Raw genomic sequence first — 19,287 nt, 5'->3', positions numbered from 1 at the left:
TCCCTTTTCTTCTCATTTGTCTTTTTTATCAAATTAATTAGTAGTTGTTTTTATTATTTTATTCATTTCTTGTTTCCTCTGATTGTAATTACTCCGAAATTCTGTTTAAATCATGTCTATTTTAGCCATGTTTTGTAATGTGCCAAAGTTCAAACAGAAAAACAAATGTTTGGCATTTAGGAATGCAGAATGATGGACTTTGCTAAGAGAACTGAAATGAGAGCAGTGGACAGATTTTTGCAGAAAAAGGAGAGCAACACAAGGACTATAATGGACACACAGAGAACTGCACGAATGTTTTAGGAATAGTCCAGGTGTCAAAGAGCTGAGCGGTAAAATTTGGGGAGAATGACTGCTCCTGTGCAGCAGGGAAAACTGTGACATTTAGCAATGGAGGGAGAAGCACTCACATTTATTAGTAAGTTTAAATAATTTAACCTTTTCAATTTTTTTGTTTCTAACTTTTTTAGTAAAGAGTGTTTGATATTAAACCCAATTTCACACTCTAGAGATAGAAATGCACCTAAATTACCACATGACTCCTCCTGAAACCAGGGAGTGTCCTTTTTATATGGAGCAGTGGAGAGTATAGCGTAGACGGCTTAGATGGTGGTGTGAGGATGACTCTAGAGGTGACGAAGATGAAGAAGACAGATAAGTGGTGGAAGTTGTAAAAGGGAAAGTGCTTATGATTTTTAAGGACGAGCTCGAAGATCAGGAGGAATTCCCAGATGACTGAACATCTACACGTAAAATGATCAAGGAGACTGGGAGGTCATCTGGAGAGAGGATCTTCTATTGTCCGGTCAGAAGTGACACCCGGTGCGGTATTCAGCTGCTGTGGCCCTTCTGACTCGAGGCTGGCCGTGTTGTGTTCAGAGATGCTCTTCTGCAGACCTCAGTTGTAACCAGTGGTTTTTTTGAGTTACTGTTGCCTTTATGCCAGCTGGAACCAGTCTGGCCGTTCTCCTCTGACGTCAACAAGGCATTTCCACCCACAAAACTGCCGCTCACTGGATAATAAGGAAGTGTGTATATATATATATATATGTATGAATGTGTGTAACAGTTCTTGTGTGTATTTTAAACACAACAAAATTAATTTTGCAAATACTGTTTTAATTATTTATATTTTCATATGCAGTTCTTTGATCAGCGCTTTTTTTTGCTTGAGTATAAAAAAAAAGGAAAACATTAAACAGAGTTTAAAAATGAGTGAAAAAAGCAGTGTTGACACTGAAAAAGAAATAAATAGCTATGTGCAGTATGGGGTTATTATTCTTCAATATGGTCAACTTGGTTTAGAGCAACTTAATTTAATATGACATTGAAAATTGTATACAAAATATAATTAATAAAACAAAAGGAACATAAAAAAGAAGAGGAACAGTGAAAACATGTTTAGAAAAAAGTCCTGTCTCACATCTTTGTGACAAAGTGCAATGCTTTCACATCCTTTGTGTCTTCCACTAATCAGGTGAACCTGGAGAACCAGAGCTTAATGCTACTGAAACTGTTCAAAAAGTTGGATTATTTAGATCAAAACTGACTATTTCTGTTACCAACGAACAATTTCAACCGAAGACAGAAAAACTCAATGTCTTAAACACTAGAATAGAATAGCTGCACTCAGATGCTGAGATGAATAAAAGCAAATTAAGCTTTTCAGCCATAAAACATAATTTACTGTGATTTCAAACAAAGGAATTAACAGCTCAGAACGCACATTTTTAAATTAACAACTTAATTTCCACAAAGCTGTTGTTTTATCTGCACAAGCGTTTTTAAGAAAGTTCTTCCCGGACACAAAAGATCGTTTTTGTGATTGAAAGGGACATTTTCATCAGTCCAGGTTTATGCAGGACCTTCATGATGAGCGTTCCACCTTTTTCATCTGTAAAATATGTCTTTATTTTGGGTGGGGGGGGAACATCAGTTGGAATCTAAGCTGGACAGGTATTGCTCCAGGATTTCATCGATGACGTTACATTCATAATTCACTTGATCCAATTCAAGAGCCGGCATGGAGGAGACAAGAAGCCGCCCGACGTTTTGACGCAGTTCAATCAAACTAAATTGGACGGGGAAAAAAATAGTTTTAGAGGTGATTGTTAGTCATTTAACTCTCAATATAGAAGAATGATTTATCAACAGACAAACCTCCTCCTGGCCTCATCAGGTTCTGCTGATCCTCCTGGTTTCTCTGCATGTGAAGCAGGAAAATGAAGGTTTCTTGTGCCGTCAGCTTGTTGCTGTATTTTGCATCTCAGCTCTTCACACTCAGCTGCCAGGCTTAATCTGTCCTCTTCTAGGGTGTCGAGCTGATGGTGAACACCGGTAGAGAAGAGTCAGAGGTTGAGGGGAGGTCAATGAAACCAAAAACCAAAATTAGCTGCATAAATCAATAATTTCATTTGATTCCCTCATTTAATGAATAAAATTTAAACCAAGTTAGCGAGATAAAGACACTGGAGTGATTCCCAGAAGAGCAATATTGAAGTTGTTTTTTAAAGGGTCACAAAATGTCAGATCTTAGGAGGCTTTCTTTAAAGGGGCGTTTATGCTGGTGTGTCCAAACTGGATTTTTGTAATTGCACACATTTATTCAGTTCTGGACTTGTGAAGCCAATAAAGTCTCAGAGTCCAGGGCTTGAGGCGCAGATGTAACTTGTAATAGCCAGACGGGCCCGCCAGCCCGCTCGCTCGCTTCTGCTCAACCAGGAAAGAGTCGCAGGGAAAAACCACCTTCCTCTGATCTAGTGTCATGGGCTCTAGTTCTAGTTTTACAATCAATTGATACTAAAACTGCAGCCTTTCAGAGTCAGTCTATGTTAGTGTTCAAGTTAGAAATGTTTTATCAGGACACGTGAACATTAGAAACTGAGTTACCCACCTGTAAACGGAGCTCGTCCAGCTCCTGGTTTCTTTTATCCAGCTCCTGCACCAAACATCCAACTTGAAGTGAAATCTCATCAATGTCTTTTTCTTCAGCACTAAGCTTAGTTTCTCTTCCAGCAGCTGCTATTAAAGCCTGTTTATCTTTCATCAAATCCTGCATTTTCTGCTTGACCCTCTCAAACAGAGACTTGTAGTCCCTTTCCTGACTTTTCTCCGCCTGGAATGACTGCTTGGAGCTCGTCTTCTGGCTCGCCTCAGACAGTTTTTTTTGCATTTCCTGCAGCTGGCAGGTGACTTTCTGCAGCTCCTCTTTGAAGCCGTCTCTCTCCTGGATGGCGTCTTGGAGAAGCTCCAACAGATCATCCTGCTGCTTCTCAGTAGTACTCTTCTCAACATGCGTCTCTCCGTTCTGCATGTTCTCCTCACCTTGACTGTTCTTCTCTTGCTTGATCTCAGTCGTCTTCAGACTTTGGGCATTCAAGCTCTGTGTGGCATTTATGCTAAATGCCCCCAGCTCTACAGCTCGATTCTCTTCTTTTAGACTTTGGCTCTCCTTCTCCAGCTTCACGTTGAACACCTCTGTCTGGGTGGTGGCACTGACTGTGGGACGTCCCGTTTCTGCAGTGGTTTTGTCAGAGGGGGGGTCCACGGCAGCGTCGTCAGTACAATCCAACAGCATGCTGACACCATTTACGCCCTCTTCTGTCTGCTCCTTTTTCACTCTGCTTACATCATAAACAGGCTTTGCTGGCTTTGGCGTGCTACAAGACTCTAAAATGGAAATGTCGTCATCGGTGTCGTCGTCTGAATCCTCCATATGAGGGGGCACAGAGGGGGAGTGTGTGTCCCTTTCTGCCAATGTTCCAGAGATCCTGTGTGGGAGATTCACTCTGGGCCTTTTTGGTGTACTCAGAGGAGAAGGCTGTGCTCTTTTTCTGTTGAAAAAACAAAAACAAACTTAAGATCCTTGTTAAAAAAGAAGCAGACAAAGTTTTTGGCCATGTTCAAAATCCCTTTCCACTCCCAAACCCTTAAAAGATTATATACTGTATTTTTGCAACAAGGGTCTGAGCAAAAAAGAAAAAATAATCTATGGATATAACTGCATAAAACTGGATTTTAAAATCCTAAAGGAGGACAAAATATTGGCACCAACAGGGCAAAAACAGTAGATGGAATGCAGAAATATTCTGCATAATCAACACCTCAGTCTAAAGAGTCACTCACAGAGCAGGGAGGTGGGCAGACAGCGAGCACACGCCAGAAATCACTGGAAGTCCGTCGTTCATGGAAGGACTCACCGCTGCACAAATAAAAGAATTTTTAATTCAAATTATTTAAAATCAAAGGATTGAACAAGGAGACTTTTCCTTACCCGCTTGTGAAATAGTAGCAGTTCTGAGGGGAGGGGTCACAGCCCTCACAGCACCTTCCAGGAGGGAGCTGCTGCCCACGTTTGAGGGGCTGGAAGGAGACTGCACAAGAGACAGAGTCCCTGTGAACTATTGATCATCTTAAACATGTTTGGTCATCAATGTAAGCAGTAAACCCAACCAAAGAGATGCATCTGAGAGCTGCCAGCCTGTATGTTACAGGTGTGTCCATTTTCATACAAAACCTAGTAAGAACTGAACTCCAACATATTCCTCTGATCCATTCTGATTTCCTTCTAGTGTTTTCTGAAACAAAACCCTGTTGGATTTGGGGATGACTCAACTCCGGATCAGAAACTGAAGCGTATGTTACAGCAATGAACCAAATCGAGGGGAAAGTGAACTATTGGATCCATACTGCATGCTAGTATCTTGACGCTGAAAGTGTCAAACATGGGTTTTGCTGAATTTAAGAAGGATTCATTTCATTTATTTATTGTTTTATTACATTACACCAGGATCATTTTCAGCCAAATAAAAAGTTTTTCTTCCTTATTAATTGCTTTTTGGCAAATAACAGGAAAAAAATTTCCTAGATTTTTTTTTTCTTCTCGTTGCTTTGTAATACACAAATCATATATCGTACCAACTGAAACAAAACGGTGACCCGAAAAGAAAAAAATCCAGGTGTGAACCAAATCGTGGGGAAAGTAAATTGTTGCAGCACAAGCTGGACCGCAGCCTGGACAGAAAATACTTTCAGGGTTTTCCTTTATTATTTTTTTCTTCACTATTATTTTTCTATATTATTTCATTTATTATTGCCATCCCTTTCAAATAACAGTTTTAAATATGATTCTTGGTTTTAAATCACAAAACCAGCTCTGAAACATTTATCTAGATTTACTTTATGCCTGCTGTGAGATTAAATTTTAAAATGAAGAACATTTCCATAGAAATGGATTGAAACTGTGTTTTAAGAGACCGTTTTTCTAATGATCTTTTCAATTTATAAAATCCTATTATTGGACCGAGACCAAGACGTCTTAAATCTGGTTTCTTCATTATAAAACTCCAACGTTTGTAATTGTTAATTGGAATAGTTAAACATGTCATGTTAACAGTATGAGGTTTCCATATAACTACTGGCAAACACTGAATCCTCTGATTCACAGGTTTATTACTGTTTCAGATTTGAAAACACAATTTTAATTTTTCACTTTAGAGGTAGGTGAAATCCTAAGCTGCAAAACAAAAATTTGGAAGAAGTATTTCAGTGATTGTAGACTAAATTTAATGAACATTTTTTGAATAAACGTGACTGCTACAGGAATTCACCTGTGCAAACTGCTCTGTCTCCCTTGCTACATACACCATTATTATAAAACTTAATGCTTTCCTTTATTTACTCTGAAACTTTTTTTTTCCTTAAATGTCTAAATTCTTATGACTTACTTTCAATAATAGAAGGATTTTATAGAAGTACGTGCACAGAAAAAAAGGTTAAGAGAAAAATGACAAGAAATAAAATATCTTTCTATAAAAAGTTCAAACCTGGAATTGACTACAACATAAATGTGGTTCTCGTCTTTGTTCTTGGCTCCCTTTAGGGGGCGCCAGAGAATCTTCCCTCTGTCTTTTTCTCACTCACACCAAACACTCTCACATCCATCACTACATCCATAATCCTCCTCCTCCTTGGTCTTCTTCTGGGTCTCTTGGTCTTTCCTGGTAGCTTCAACCTCTGCATCCTTTTACCAACATCATCGTGTTCTTTCTCTGAACGTGTCTAAACATCTCAGTCTGCTTCCCTGCATTTATCTTCAAAACATTAAACACGACCTGTTTCTCTGACGGATTCATTCCTGATCGTATCCATCCTCATCATTCCCAAAGAGAACCCCAACATCTTCAGCTCTTCAGCTTCCAGCTCAGCCTCCTGTCTCTAAAGCACCAACAGCTTGGTTGTTTTCTTTTCTTCTCATTCTTGCTGACTCTTGTCAACCAGTTTACAAATGCCTCTTCACCTCTTCCATGCTCTGTTGACCTTAAGAACTTAAAGTCCTCCACCTTCTTCATCTCTCCTCCCTGTAACCTCATTATTCCACTTAAGTTGCTTTCCTTTACCCACAGATACGCTGTCTTGCTGCAGCTGACCTTCATTCTTCTCTTTCCCAAAGCCCCACCTCTCTAGATGTTCCCCCACCTGTTCCCACTACAGATCAGTGTCATCTGCAAATATCATGGTCCTGTTTAACCTCATCTGTTAGTCTTTCCATCACCATAGCAAACAAGAAGCCACCTCTGCTAAACTCTTCCACACCTCCACCCCCCCAGCCATGACTTAGCAGCCACTGATCCTTGTTTCCCCCAGACCTAATTATCTTATATAACCGTACATTGAAGGCACATGCAGAAATCACATTTCAGCAATAACGCAGTTGTACCATTTGATGCAGCTGTCGTCTCAGCTTGTCATGTTGCTTTTTGAGAGCGTTGTTTTGTGCAGCTATTGCAGCAAAACGTTCCTTCTGCTGCCGTTCAAGAATTGGTTGAGCCGTACAACAAAAAGACATTTAAAAAATCTTAAGAGAATTGAATATTAACTTTAGCAGTAAAACATTTAAATAACAGGGTTAAATAAAACTGCTTCACAGTAGCAGATGGTGTACCTGCTGTATTTTCTCTTTTTTCATCTTGTCCTCCCTCTCCCTGTAATAAATTAAGTTGTTTAAAAATTCATGCAAGTATTTTTTTATCTCCTGAAAATGAAACCGATCTCACTGTAGCTTGTAGGTTTTGCGATATGATGGTTGTTCATCATCTGAGTCTTCTGGCTCCTCCTCTGCGTTGCAGCTCCTGTAGGAGCAAAAAGGAGAAACATTAATACTACGTACACGATGAGCATGTGTGGTGCATTCAGGAACCCACTGAACGCAGGTCTTAACACTGGTCTGTTGCTAGCTGATACTAGCCCATGTACTCACAGTTGGAAGAGGCTTTGTGTGAAATGTTGAAATTGTTTAAATCTCACAAATCTGGCTCCAGACTCTTTCTTTTACAGATGTATTTTAATATATTAAAGACTTAGTGTCATATAATTCTGGCCCGGCACAAGCTGCTTTTATTCATTTCTCCTCCATCATCAATTTTCAAACGATGGCTCTTCAGTGAATTCAAGGGGATGCCATCCATCCGTCACTACCAAATCTGAGTCCACGATTGGTCAAAGTTCAACTGGTTTAACTTTTGCCACACTTTCAATAGCTACGTCTTTTGAATGTAGAGCCCAAAATCGGTCTTAAAGAGTTTTGAATGTGGAAGCTTGAAACACGCATTCATGTGCGTTTACATAAATATTTCATTGGAAGTGGTCGCACCAAAGTGCATTGCCCGGTGAAAGTAGCACCAAACGTGTGAAAACACGACAGCAAACATGTCAACATCGTTTCACATTTCTTCAGGTTTGTACTAAGCTAGAAATCCAACACAAATCAGTAAGAGTGTTGGTTTTATCCACAACTTTGTTGGCAGGATGACTGCTAAGTCTAAACCCCTCTAGATTAGTTTCTTCTCTAGATAGATTTGCATCTAGAAGTCTCCAAGTCCCTTACTTTCACCCAGATTAAAACATCTAAAAAGAATCATGCTGTCCTTGCCACTTATGGACAAATTCAGTTTGGAGGCTAAAGATGATCTGTTCATAGCGAGTCCTAATATTAGATAAATGCAATCCAAGTCCAACTCCATCATAACTAAAAGAAAAAGATGACACAATATTATGTACAGTCTCCCTCTTATGAGCATACTGCTGAACTGCATTAGAATTGGCCTGTAAAGTATTGAACATAATCTATTAGGATCTCTAAAATCTGATGTGGGTATTTAACTCCAGACTCAATCACGTTCATTTTTTGGAAAAAGTGGCAAAAATCTTCAATTTTCTTCACTTGAGAACAATATCTCAACAAATGGTTTCATGACCTTTTCCAGACTGAAGAGCAGAACCACCAGCTGCTCTGAAATGATCACATTTCCTTCCCTCTGGCCAATTTAATAACAAACCTGAAGACTTCAGAGCACAGAACTGAAAACTGAAGAGTTTAAGCAGATGATTGAACATTTGACAGGTGATTCACCAAGGAGCGACTATAAGCACAATCTTAGAAAAGATCGTTTTTATCCTTGTATTTAGAGGAAAGTGGATGATTTTCCTTTGGTTTAGGTATACAGGTCTTAACAGAACATTATATATATATATATATATATATATATATATGTGTTCTCAGTGATTGTGAATATTATAAAGTGCACAAAACAGTTCATCTATGTATAGGTTGACAAAATAATCACTAAGCTATGGTAACGCTTCAAGAAGAACAACTAACTAATTGATCTATTTGATACAACCTTAAATGTTTTATTGTCAATATGTACTATGGTCATTTGACATGTTTTTTAGGTTAAAGTCCTATTGGTGGTCACCCACCTGGGTGTGTGACATTTATTCTCCACATTGGTTCTCCACAAAAGGGAACCATTTGGTTGGTCTGAACTAAATGGTTCCCAAGCGCAGGAACTTGACACTCAGTATTTAAGGTGTTGGATTTGGGGGTTTAACCCCTTAATAAGCCCCCCACTAAAGATGTTTTCTGCAATGATTTGAGTGACGGTTGTGTGGTGGCTGCTGTTAGGAACATGCAAGGGTGTATTCAGACCGGACACATTTGGTTCCTAATTCAATTAAGATCAAGAGAACAATAGTTAAGCCTTCAACAATTGCAAAGCATCAAACCAAAATCAAGAAGACTAACATCATTTTACCTGAACTGAGGGTCCGGGTTCATCCGGCAGAACCATTCAGTCGGCAGCTTGCTGCAATCAATCCCATCTGGGAGTCTGCGCCACTTCAGGCAGCCATCACACTGCACCCAGTTCTGGTCCGGTCGCTTCCTGAAGAGTCAATTTGGTTCAACTACTTCCCATGATTACAAGGTGCCAGTCAGAGCAGATTATACCTACATGGTGTCCTCCACCGGTATGGAGTTGGTTGGGTCTTCCTGTTTCATCCTGTACTGCGTCTCCTTCCAGTATTCTTCAAGTTTTATTCCTAAATTGTTCATGGTTTTTCTGTTTAAAGAAGTAAAGCTGGTCAAACTTACAGAAATGTTTAATAAAGAGGAACTGTAAATCAGAACACAATTCAAACGGTGAATCCACATTTTCTGTTCATACCTGTACTTGTCAGACTCAATGAAGCTCTGCTTGTTGTGTGTTGGATCCAGGAAGTTGCACTCTATGATCCCAATGACGCCAACACCCATGTTGTTGGCCTGTAAAATGCAGCACATGCTAACATTACAAACCCTGAAGGTCATGCTGAGTTAAAAGTCTTTTGTGGACGCTACTCACCTTGAGCTGGCAGCCCACACGCTCATAAGCTTTGATCAGCCTATTTTTGTGATACATCATGACACCGTACTGATCTTTTGATTTGGTGTTGAAACCAAAATGTATGGGAACACGTTTGTTCTAGAACAACATTTAAGGAAACAACATCTAAAGCAGGAAAATAAACTTACAAAAGTACAGCAGTGATACCTCCATGCAAGGATACCAGGAAGACGGGCTTGTAAAAGTCCTTTCTCATGCAGGCCAGGCTTTTAGCAATTAGCACCGTTTTCACCGTCTTACTTCGTAACACCACCTGCATCCGAGGTTTTAAGTACAGAATGCTGCAATATGCCTGCACACAATAAACACAGTAACTTTAATCAATGCAGACGAGCAATTTGTTCATTCATGCACATCGTCCAGTCAGACAAACTCGTTACAGAGACAATCATAAAGACAAACTTCTCAACTAAACAAAAGCTGGGGACGTGTTCTGCTTCTCACCCGTAGAGAGTAAACAGTCTCAGGAATATGGGATGTCATCCTGTCTGAAACTTTTGAAGGGTCACCGATTGCCTCATAGACCTCAGAGGGAATTCGGATGTCATAGCGATCCGTCTCAAAGTCAAACTCTGTAGCATCTGTAGCCGTTCTGTTAAAAAACACCAGAAAGAATAATGAGCTACCAAACATTTATGTTCTGAAAGTATTTGGGATGCCACAATTCTTGGTTGAAAACCAACTGTACGTTACACCTTTGAAACAAATTGTGGGGAAATTGAACCTTTGAATCCCTACTGCAGATGTTTGCATATGTTTAAGTGTCAAACATGTTTGATTCGCTAAATTTAAGAAGGATTCATTATTTGATGTACAGTTGTTCCGCGCTTTTTTCCAGTTCACCTTATGTAGTGTTGCTGATTTTCTTTTCAGTGCAATTCAAGAGGCTTTTTTCTTCTCCAATCCAGAAGCAAGACGACTCGATCTCTGAGGCTCCGCCTTTCACTCCTTGTGGGTGCCGCTCATTTCATAACGTCAACCTAGAGTCGCCTCAGCAGTCTGTCTGCGTTTCACCCACGAAAACAAACATCCGAACTTTTACAATGATGGATGTCCATATTGTGCAAATAAAATGAAAACGTTTTAGCAAACAACTGCTAGCTTCGTGAAGAATGTTTGTGTGTGTGTTAGCTTGGGGGGCGGTACTGGCAGCGTAGACTCTTCCTGGAAGGGGCGGGTCCTCACTTATCTATGTCAGCTCGTGAGAACCCGCTCGTTTTCGTGGGTGGGAGGGGCTGGTGCTCAGACTCCAGATTTTTAGAGGAATACTCAGAAATGCGTGAACGGATCAAAATACCGCTTTGGGGTTGCTTTTCATGAGAAATTATTATGATACACTTAAAGTTCAAAAAGTTAATTTTGCATGTTATAAGCTCTTTAAGCTCATTGTGTTCTGCATGCCGATTGGCGGATGACCAAATGTAAAACAGACAGACCTGCGCAGATTCCAAATGATGATTCGTGTTCCTGTTTGTGAGAAGGAAGAGGTGATGGCGTCCAGTTCAGCGAGCAGTTCCCCCTGTTTTTGGAAAAGAGAATAGCGCAGAATATCCTGAAGACTGGCTCTGTGCTCCTCTCTAACCGAAAGTGAAGACAGTGAAGGAAAACGGCAAAGAACATGTTGGAACAAACAGAAAAACAATGTGTGATCAATTCAAAGCTCAGACAAACAGAACAGTCAAACAGGTTACACAGAACAGGTTAACCGCCAATCGTCCAGATAGGATGAACGAATAAATGAAAGATTGTCAGTTAAAAAGGATATAGCTGCTCAAGTTCCTCTCTGTGATGCAAACAATAGGTACTTGAATTTGATTGGCACCAATCTTTTCCAGGTAGGTCTGGGAAAGCATCCCAATACACATTCCACTCTTTGACCTGGAAAAGACAATGGCGTCTTTTCCCAGACGCATCGATCCAGACTTAAAGCCGTTTCCATACATCCCAATGGGCACGTGTCCTTTTATTGCAGTCTTGTCACTGTATCCAAAACTAAAATAAGAACAAAATATATATATATGTTTTTGTTACTTTTGCAATGAAATTAAGAATCAGTTTCTGTGGTGTGCATTTCAAACAAAAGTAAAGAAGGAAAGAATATTGTTTAAGATTTCAGAAATATAAAGAGAAGTTTAAAGACAGAACTCATTTTTCATAACTTAAAAAAAAAAAAAAACTAAAACACAAATATAATATGTACCTGAGCATTTTATGCATAGTTTCATGGTCCAGTCCATTTCCATTATCCATAAAGGTGAGGCACAGTTTTTCTTTAATCATAGTTTTATCGATCCAGAACTGTTTGGCGCTGACATCTGGATCATAGGCATTGTCTGGGAAAGTGGGATTATCAACGATCACAAACATGTCAACCTTCTTTTTTCTTACTATTTAGATTTACATAATAGGTTACATGGTAATACACTATGATGATGACTCACCGATGAGCTCAGCGATGGCGCTGAAGGGCCAGGTGTGGCTGGTAGAGTTGGTGTGGAGATACTTGGGTGAAAGCTGCCACAAAACAAGTTAGTTTGACTTGATGTTAAACTTTAACTCCAAATGAGAGACAAACATAATGAGAAAATCTGTCAGATATAATATTTTGCTAGACTGATGTGTGATTTTTCTCACGTGTGTTTGTAAATGCAGGTAAACATACAGATAACACACAATTAAAGGAGTGTAGGGTTTACCAGTGAGGAATTATATTACAAAAGACACAGTGACCAACAATGACATCAAGAATAAGGCAGAGAAGCTTTGTTTGTGAAGGTTATTTTAAAAAGGAGCTTTTACAGTTACAGATCATTCTAAAGCATTTACTGGGACATTAAAGCTTTAACAGCAAACAGCAAAACCTAAATGAAATAAAACACTAGGAGTGCAGTATTTTAAACAAAAGCAGTGGGAAAAATTAGCTTTTGAGTTTTGGCTAAAAATAATGTAAACAGTTTCAGAACATCCAAGGTCATAAGTAGACTGGACATATTTTTTGGGACAAAAATATAACGTGACAGAATGCACACACACACATTTAAAAGTATTGATATTGTAGGTGAACTACAATATTTCAAAATCAAATAAACAAGATTAATTTTTCTGAATTGAAGGACGAAACCAGAGATTTGCTAAATCTGCATCAACAGATCCTGAACCTTACAGACAAGATCAAATAATTACCCAATTGTGTTTTTAACATGTTCTTGTTGCATTTATTTAGTTTTTTAATAATGGAGGAGATATTTAAAAAAATTAATATTATGGAATAAACTTCCAGCTCATGTAAAGAGGCCGACACGGTTTCTACATTCAGAGTTAGGCTAAAAACATTCTTCTTTGGACAGGCTAGTGAGCAATCAGATAATATTTAACTTATTGCTTCACCTACCTCACCTAGTGTCATGAGGTTTGGGGGAATACTTACAGTTTTCATTACAACCAATACACACATTTCTCTGAAGAGGGAACAGAGCGGCCCATTCCCCCTGCGTGGTTTACGTGGGCTTAGATTGAGATTATATTAATATTGATATTCTAAAAATGTTGATTTTTATTATTGCTATTATTATTGCCATCTTCTAAATGTGCCATAGTGCATGCAACTTACATACAGTAATTCAACATGTTTTATTTCCATTTTTAATAAACTTTAGTTGATAGAAAGCTGCTAAAAGTTAGAGGGGGAAAGTATGGTGCACCTGGGTTCTGTCTTCTATTCTCATCTACTTCTACTTTCCTTTATTCTTCATCATTTATCTATCATTTAGTTCTCCATGCTTCGGTTCGGTGCAGTGTGATTCATGCGTTGTCCCTCTTTCCCGCTCCCCTCCGGGGGAATGACAGGGAGTCCAGATTCCCGTTGGCTCATCTGTGCTCCTGCCCCTGTCCTTGGCCGTGGAGCCTGCCTCTGGCTCGTCTCCCACCCCCAGCTGCCCCCCAGTTCCATCTGGGTGAAAACCATCTGCTACACTATTAAAACATGTAGTCGTATAGATACATAAGCCAATTCTTCTTTAACAGTCCTGGTACATCGTCTGTCCGTCCTGGGAAAGGGTCCCTCCTTCATGTTGACATCCCTTAGGTTTCTTCCCCCCCGCTATATTTTTTTTTCAGGAGTTTTTCCTTACCGAGAAGGAGGAAATGCCCACTTTAGCTTAGTCTGTTTAGCTTAGTTTAGCAATCAGCTTTTGTATTATGACTGATTTTATGTTTCTGTACAATATAATAACTGGTGTGAACCCTGTTAAGACAACTGTGTTGTGATATTGGACTATATAAATAAAAAGAGAACAGGTCCGATATTTATCGACATTTTTGTTGCATCTAATGTTAGCTTGAGGTTTTAAGGGTCTGTGAGCTTCAGGAAGAGCGTGGGTGCAAAGGGATGATGGGAATGAAGTGAAGGCTTACTCCCTAGCATGCATTTTACAGCATGAAGGATTCAGAAAAATCCTTATGGAGGTTCAAAACAACAAATAAACTGCTTGGATGCTTGGATTTAAAAAACAAAAAACCAAAAGCACAAATGGGGTACGAAAGGGTAATGAAACATTTATGTTCATTTTATTTTATCAAGTGTATGATAACTAAGTTACTTTTTAGACAGTTGTCGTTTATGTCAGTAGTGACGTCATAAAATTAGAAAACTCCAGTCAAGTTGAGTAGGTGATTTTATATTCCTGGAAAGATTAGAACCATTAAAAATTAAAAGATAAAAATACAACCCTGACTTTGTAAAGACTGGGCAACACAGCATAGATTTATTTGTAAAAAACAAACGTAACCAGCCGTTGTCATGTTCAAATTAACGATCAGAACTTGAACAATGTTGTAAATCATGGGTGGCTAACAACACAACATCCTAACTAATGGGTTATTAGACGGTGATAAACACCACCAAAACGGCAGTGTTTTTGATTATTCTTAATCGCAAATGCAAACTCGACTTTTTCATTTTGAAAGTAAACGTTTTAAATAATTTTAATCAGCCATAGAAAGTGAAACTTACCGTGCTCAACGGAACCCCGCCACTAGCCTGCGCTGCCATTTTTCCAATGAAACAGATTGTGGTGGGCGGAGCCTAAGCGACTTCCTCTTGAAGCAAAAAACAATATGTTTATTTTTCATTAAAGCAAACGACTCATATTTTTGAACCTCATATTATTGAACACCCCCCCACATAATTAAAAAACAGGGTTTTAAAAAAAAAAAATCTAAATCATTGGCTAACTGTACAATTTAAACATCTTGTTAGCGGGTCTCTTCCGGTTTTCCTCTTTTCAGCATAAAAGCCTGGATTCAGTAAAAAAAAGAAAAAAGTCTGTTTTCTGAACAATAAAAACCTCAACTGCTTTTTCAAATTTGAAATAAATGAAATAAATTTTCATATTTATGATAGTATTGTTTTCTAAAATATTACTTTTAAATTACTCTTCTTTTCCTCTTTGAGTGTGTGAACTATCCAGATGTCCTAACCCCCTTTTTTGTATACTCCCTGAAATCAAGTTGAATATCAGTCAAGTGAACAAGACTCAAAACTCAGGAAATGTAGCAATATCTTACTTCCTCTTAGTGCAACAGCTAAAGCTTGCCAACAAAAAACATTATTATGTAAATATTGAAAGTGGCATGTTTTTTTTTTAATCAAAAACGAATTTGCCTAACAAGAGGTGTAGCACCATCTTGAGTTCAAACAAACACAGTAAAGTCCATATGTTAAAACACATTAAATAGTTTTTTTAAAGTTGATTACAAAACATTGTATTGGGAAACCAAGGCAACATGTTGTCATGTCACGTACTGAGGAGGAAAACCTGCTTAAGGGGGGTGTCCGAAAAAGACAAGGGTCTCGGCTCAAGATTTGCTTCCAGTGATTAGATGAGAATATCACATGTATGTCTGCATATTGATGGTCCATCCACCTTCTACATTCATCCCTGTCAGAATCCCAGCTACTGTTGAGCAAAGTCGGTGCACATTCCTGCCAGGTTGCCACCCGGTTGCTGGGCAACACGCACATACAATTCAGAATAAATCATTGACCTATGAAGTATGTTTTCGGACAGGGAGAGCCAGCTGAAGTATCATGCATACATGAGGAGAACAAGCAAACGCCAAGCAAAAAAAAGAGACAACCGCAAATCGCACCAAGACCTTCTTCCTTTTTGGTAAGAGAGCTAACCACTAAACCACCATGCAGCCCTTTATTGGCCTGGAAAAACCTAATGCTGCTTTGAAAAATTGTTTCAATTGAATTCAATTCAATTTATTTATATATCCCAATATTACAGCAATAGTCATCTCAATGGGCTTCATAACAGTAATTGTATAATGAATATGAATCATAAGAAAATATAAAGTCATAGAATTCAAAAGGCACATTCTAAAATTAAACTCAACCAAACTAAACCAATCTAAACCAAACTAAACTAAACTAAACTAAACTTAACTAAACGAAACTAAACTAAACTAAACTAAACTAAACTAAACTAAACTAAACTAAACTAAACTAAACTAAACTAAACTAAACTAAACTAAACTAAACACCCCTGCCTTTTGACCCTCCTTTGTGGTAAGGACAAATTTGAAGAAGAAAAAAAATGGATCCCAGAAAAAATAGAAGAAACCTCAGGGCTGCCCACATGAAGGAGGGATCCTCCCCCAGGACAGACAGGTGATGTACCAGAAATCCTAATGAAGGATTAGTTTATCTAACTCTTTAACTACGTGTTTAAATAGTCCAGCAGACAGGCTTCATCCAGATGAGAGAGGGGACGGCTGGTGGCGCGAGACGAGGCAGAGGCAGGATCCACGACCAAGTGTAGGTGCAGAAGCAGAGACATGGCACACGATCAGGTACAGGAGCACAGACGAGCCGCAGACTAATTCAGACCCAAGTGTGGTGGAAAATAGTTTAAAAAAAACACTCATCAGGTGTAACCCTTGTGCTATCCTAGGCACTTTAACATAGGGAGTTGGGTCATCTAGACCCACTAGACAGTGCGCTCTACCTTTTTTCTTCACTGATTTGTGATCTTCACTGGTATCCATTTATTACATGAAATCTTTCCACCTTTATCCACCTTTGTCATGGTAGGGAGAACACGTCAATGTAAGGGTGGGGTCATAGGATAGCACAAGGGTTAAAAAAAAACAAAACAATGACACGTCTGTCAAAGAAAAGGTTAATTATAAAAGAAAAATGAAACAAAAGCAAGTTAGCTAACTCTGATCTGAAGTAACTGGCAGTGAAATGTAGCGCCGTTTAAACTAAATCAAAATACAAAATTTTCTTTTTTTATCTGAATTTCTTTTGCTGTCATAAAGCAACATTTTTTTCATTTTAGCCCGAAATACCCCCAAAAGTGATGTCATTGCATTAGTATTGTATCATTATTATAATCATTATTTATTATTATTTAATATACAAAAAACTTGATTTACAACTGAGTTATATTAAAGAACAGCAATAAAAACAGCAACAACAATACATAGAATAACAATCACAATTACCTGACGTAACATTTAAAGCTCACATAAAACATAACATGTTAAATACTAAATACAATAGTATACATAAATGTTGGAAAAAAATCAAAAGAACATACTTTTTGCAAGGGGTTAAGTTTATATTTCTTGACAAAACCAATTAATTGTAAGCCATTTTTCTTTTTCATATAATGACTGAAATAGTCTTGCAGTTTGTTCACTGACTACGCCGTCTCTTGTTGATGATGTCACTGCTGCGACATGAATGTCAGAGACATTGTTGTAACATGTTGAAAATAAAAACACTTAAGTCGTTTATAAAACATGTAAACTCTTCATCAGATCCTGATTGTACTTGCGAGGAGTCTACCATCCCTGACGTTCTTGTAGCTCTATTGAGTAATATGTCCTGTGGGTGTCGCTGTTGCCATTTTTTGCTGTCTATTATGAATTGAGATTGACTATTTGACCTCAGACAGATGTGCATCAGCCAGATGGAGAAAAGGTTTTTGAACGCTGGTGCGGGAAATGAGGTAAAAGAAGTCAAATCAGTTCTCAGTAATGCAAATAAGAATCAAATTAATTGCCAAGTTGATGGGAGTGAAAGACTTTTCTTCATCGTACAGGGAAATGGAAGCAGGTCTGGCGTCACACATCTCAGTAGCTCAAAGTGCTAGAATTTGCTAAACAGTTTCTAGGCTTTTAGCTCCTACAGAGGTTGTCAGTACGCAAGCGCACTTTGTTGAATCAATGTTTTGTGACTCGCTATACAGTGCTCAGCATAAATGAGTACACCCCCTTTAAAAAGTACTAATTTAATCAGTAACTCAATGAACAAAAGAAGAATTTCCAAACTTTCCACAAGGTTGAGTTTTATTGAAAACATGTTTAACTCCATAACATGAAATCACGGTTAATGATCTAACTTAGAACACATCATCTTCAGTTTTACTTAAATTGGTTGAAACAAAAGTAAATACACCCTGCAACAAAAACTACTGCATCTAGTATTTTGTATGAGCTCCGTGATTTTGAAGGTCAGCACCGAGTCTTCTAGGCATGGAATGAACAAGTTGGTCACATCTTGCAACATCTATCATTTTCCGTTCTTCAAAAATAATCTTTTAGTGACGCTCAAATTCAGAATTCCCCACAGGTGTTCGATTGGGTTAGGATCAGGACACATACTGACCCATTCAATCACCTTCACCCCACATTCACTCCTTCACTCCTCTCTTCTTGGTCATTTATCATCTGGTTATCCATGCCTTTATTTTGGTGCAGTGCAATTCATGCATTGTCCCTCTTTTCCACTCCCCTCCGTTAGTGGGCGTTTTAAACATGTAGTTATAGAGTTAGATAAGCTAATTCTTCTCTATGAGTTCTGGTACATCGCCTGTCTGTCATGGGGGAGGATCCCTCCTTCATGTGGGCAGCCCTGAGGTTTCTTCTTTTTTTTTCTGGGATCTGTTTTTTTTAAAGGTTTGTCCTTACCGCAAAGTAGGGTAAAAGCGCAGGGATGTTTAGTTTAACACACAGTTCCCACCTGTGTGCTGGACACCTCTTTAATGAATCATTTAACTCACCTGTGGTTAAATGCCTGTTCATCAGAATGTTGTGGTCTTAAGTTTGGGTTTTTGCCTTAACTAGGACTGGGGTGTACTCATTTTTGCAACACAGGCTTGAATTAATTTGTTAGGAAAATCACTGCTTTGTTTGAAATTAATGGCCCACCTTTATAAGTGTGTTTTGTAGTACAGTATTTCACAGAAAACATTAATTCTAAAGGGACACTAAAGGTTTTCTGATAAATATAGTGGAGTGTACTCATTTATGCTGACCACTGTATGTGTGTACCAGTACTTGTGTGTATATCAATCACAACAAAATAGCTTTTGCAAATAATGTTTAATTATTGGGTTTTTCATATGCAGTTCTTCTATCTGGAGTTTTTTTGCTTGAGTATAAAAATAAAAAAATAAAAAGGGTTCAAAATGAGTAAAAAAGAAAAGATAATATATATAGACAGTCATGTATTTGGTTCTCAGATGAAACTTAATGTTCTTTTAGG

At 38.5% G+C, this 19,287-nt stretch overlaps 1 protein-coding gene across 2 annotated transcripts; it reads right to left on the bottom strand.

Moving 5' to 3' along the window:
- Window positions 1–1,098: 1,098 nt before the first annotated feature.
- On the bottom strand, window positions 1,099–15,002 carry LOC101173526 (MORC family CW-type zinc finger protein 3). 2 transcript variants are annotated; one of them, XM_023950534.2, is made up of 19 exons: window positions 14,737–15,002; window positions 12,167–12,239; window positions 11,926–12,058; window positions 11,491–11,717; window positions 11,162–11,312; window positions 10,170–10,317; window positions 9,889–10,017; window positions 9,684–9,803; window positions 9,507–9,604; window positions 9,294–9,401; window positions 9,096–9,224; window positions 7,056–7,130; window positions 6,944–6,983; window positions 6,719–6,802; window positions 4,274–4,373; window positions 4,126–4,201; window positions 2,894–3,833; window positions 2,161–2,321; window positions 1,099–2,071 (listed from the first exon to the last, which is right to left on the bottom strand). In XM_023950534.2, exons 1-19 carry the CDS (start codon window positions 14,773–14,775, stop codon window positions 1,933–1,935), a joined length of 2,970 nt encoding a protein of 989 aa, XP_023806302.1. In that variant the 5' UTR covers window positions 14,776–15,002; the 3' UTR covers window positions 1,099–1,932. The 2 variants fall into 2 exon arrangements, with proteins under 2 accessions (XP_023806302.1, XP_023806300.1); XM_023950532.2 differs by having other exon boundaries at window positions 6,719–6,805; window positions 14,737–15,001.
- Window positions 15,003–19,287: the final 4,285 nt, after the last annotated feature.

Source organism: Oryzias latipes, chromosome 21 (assembly GCF_053564925.1).
Source record: "Oryzias latipes strain Hd-rR chromosome 21, Olatipes_Hd-rR_3.1".
NCBI classification, from domain to species: domain Eukaryota; kingdom Metazoa; phylum Chordata; class Actinopteri; order Beloniformes; family Adrianichthyidae; genus Oryzias; species Oryzias latipes.
This window is presented reverse-complemented; position numbering and strand designations above follow the sequence as displayed.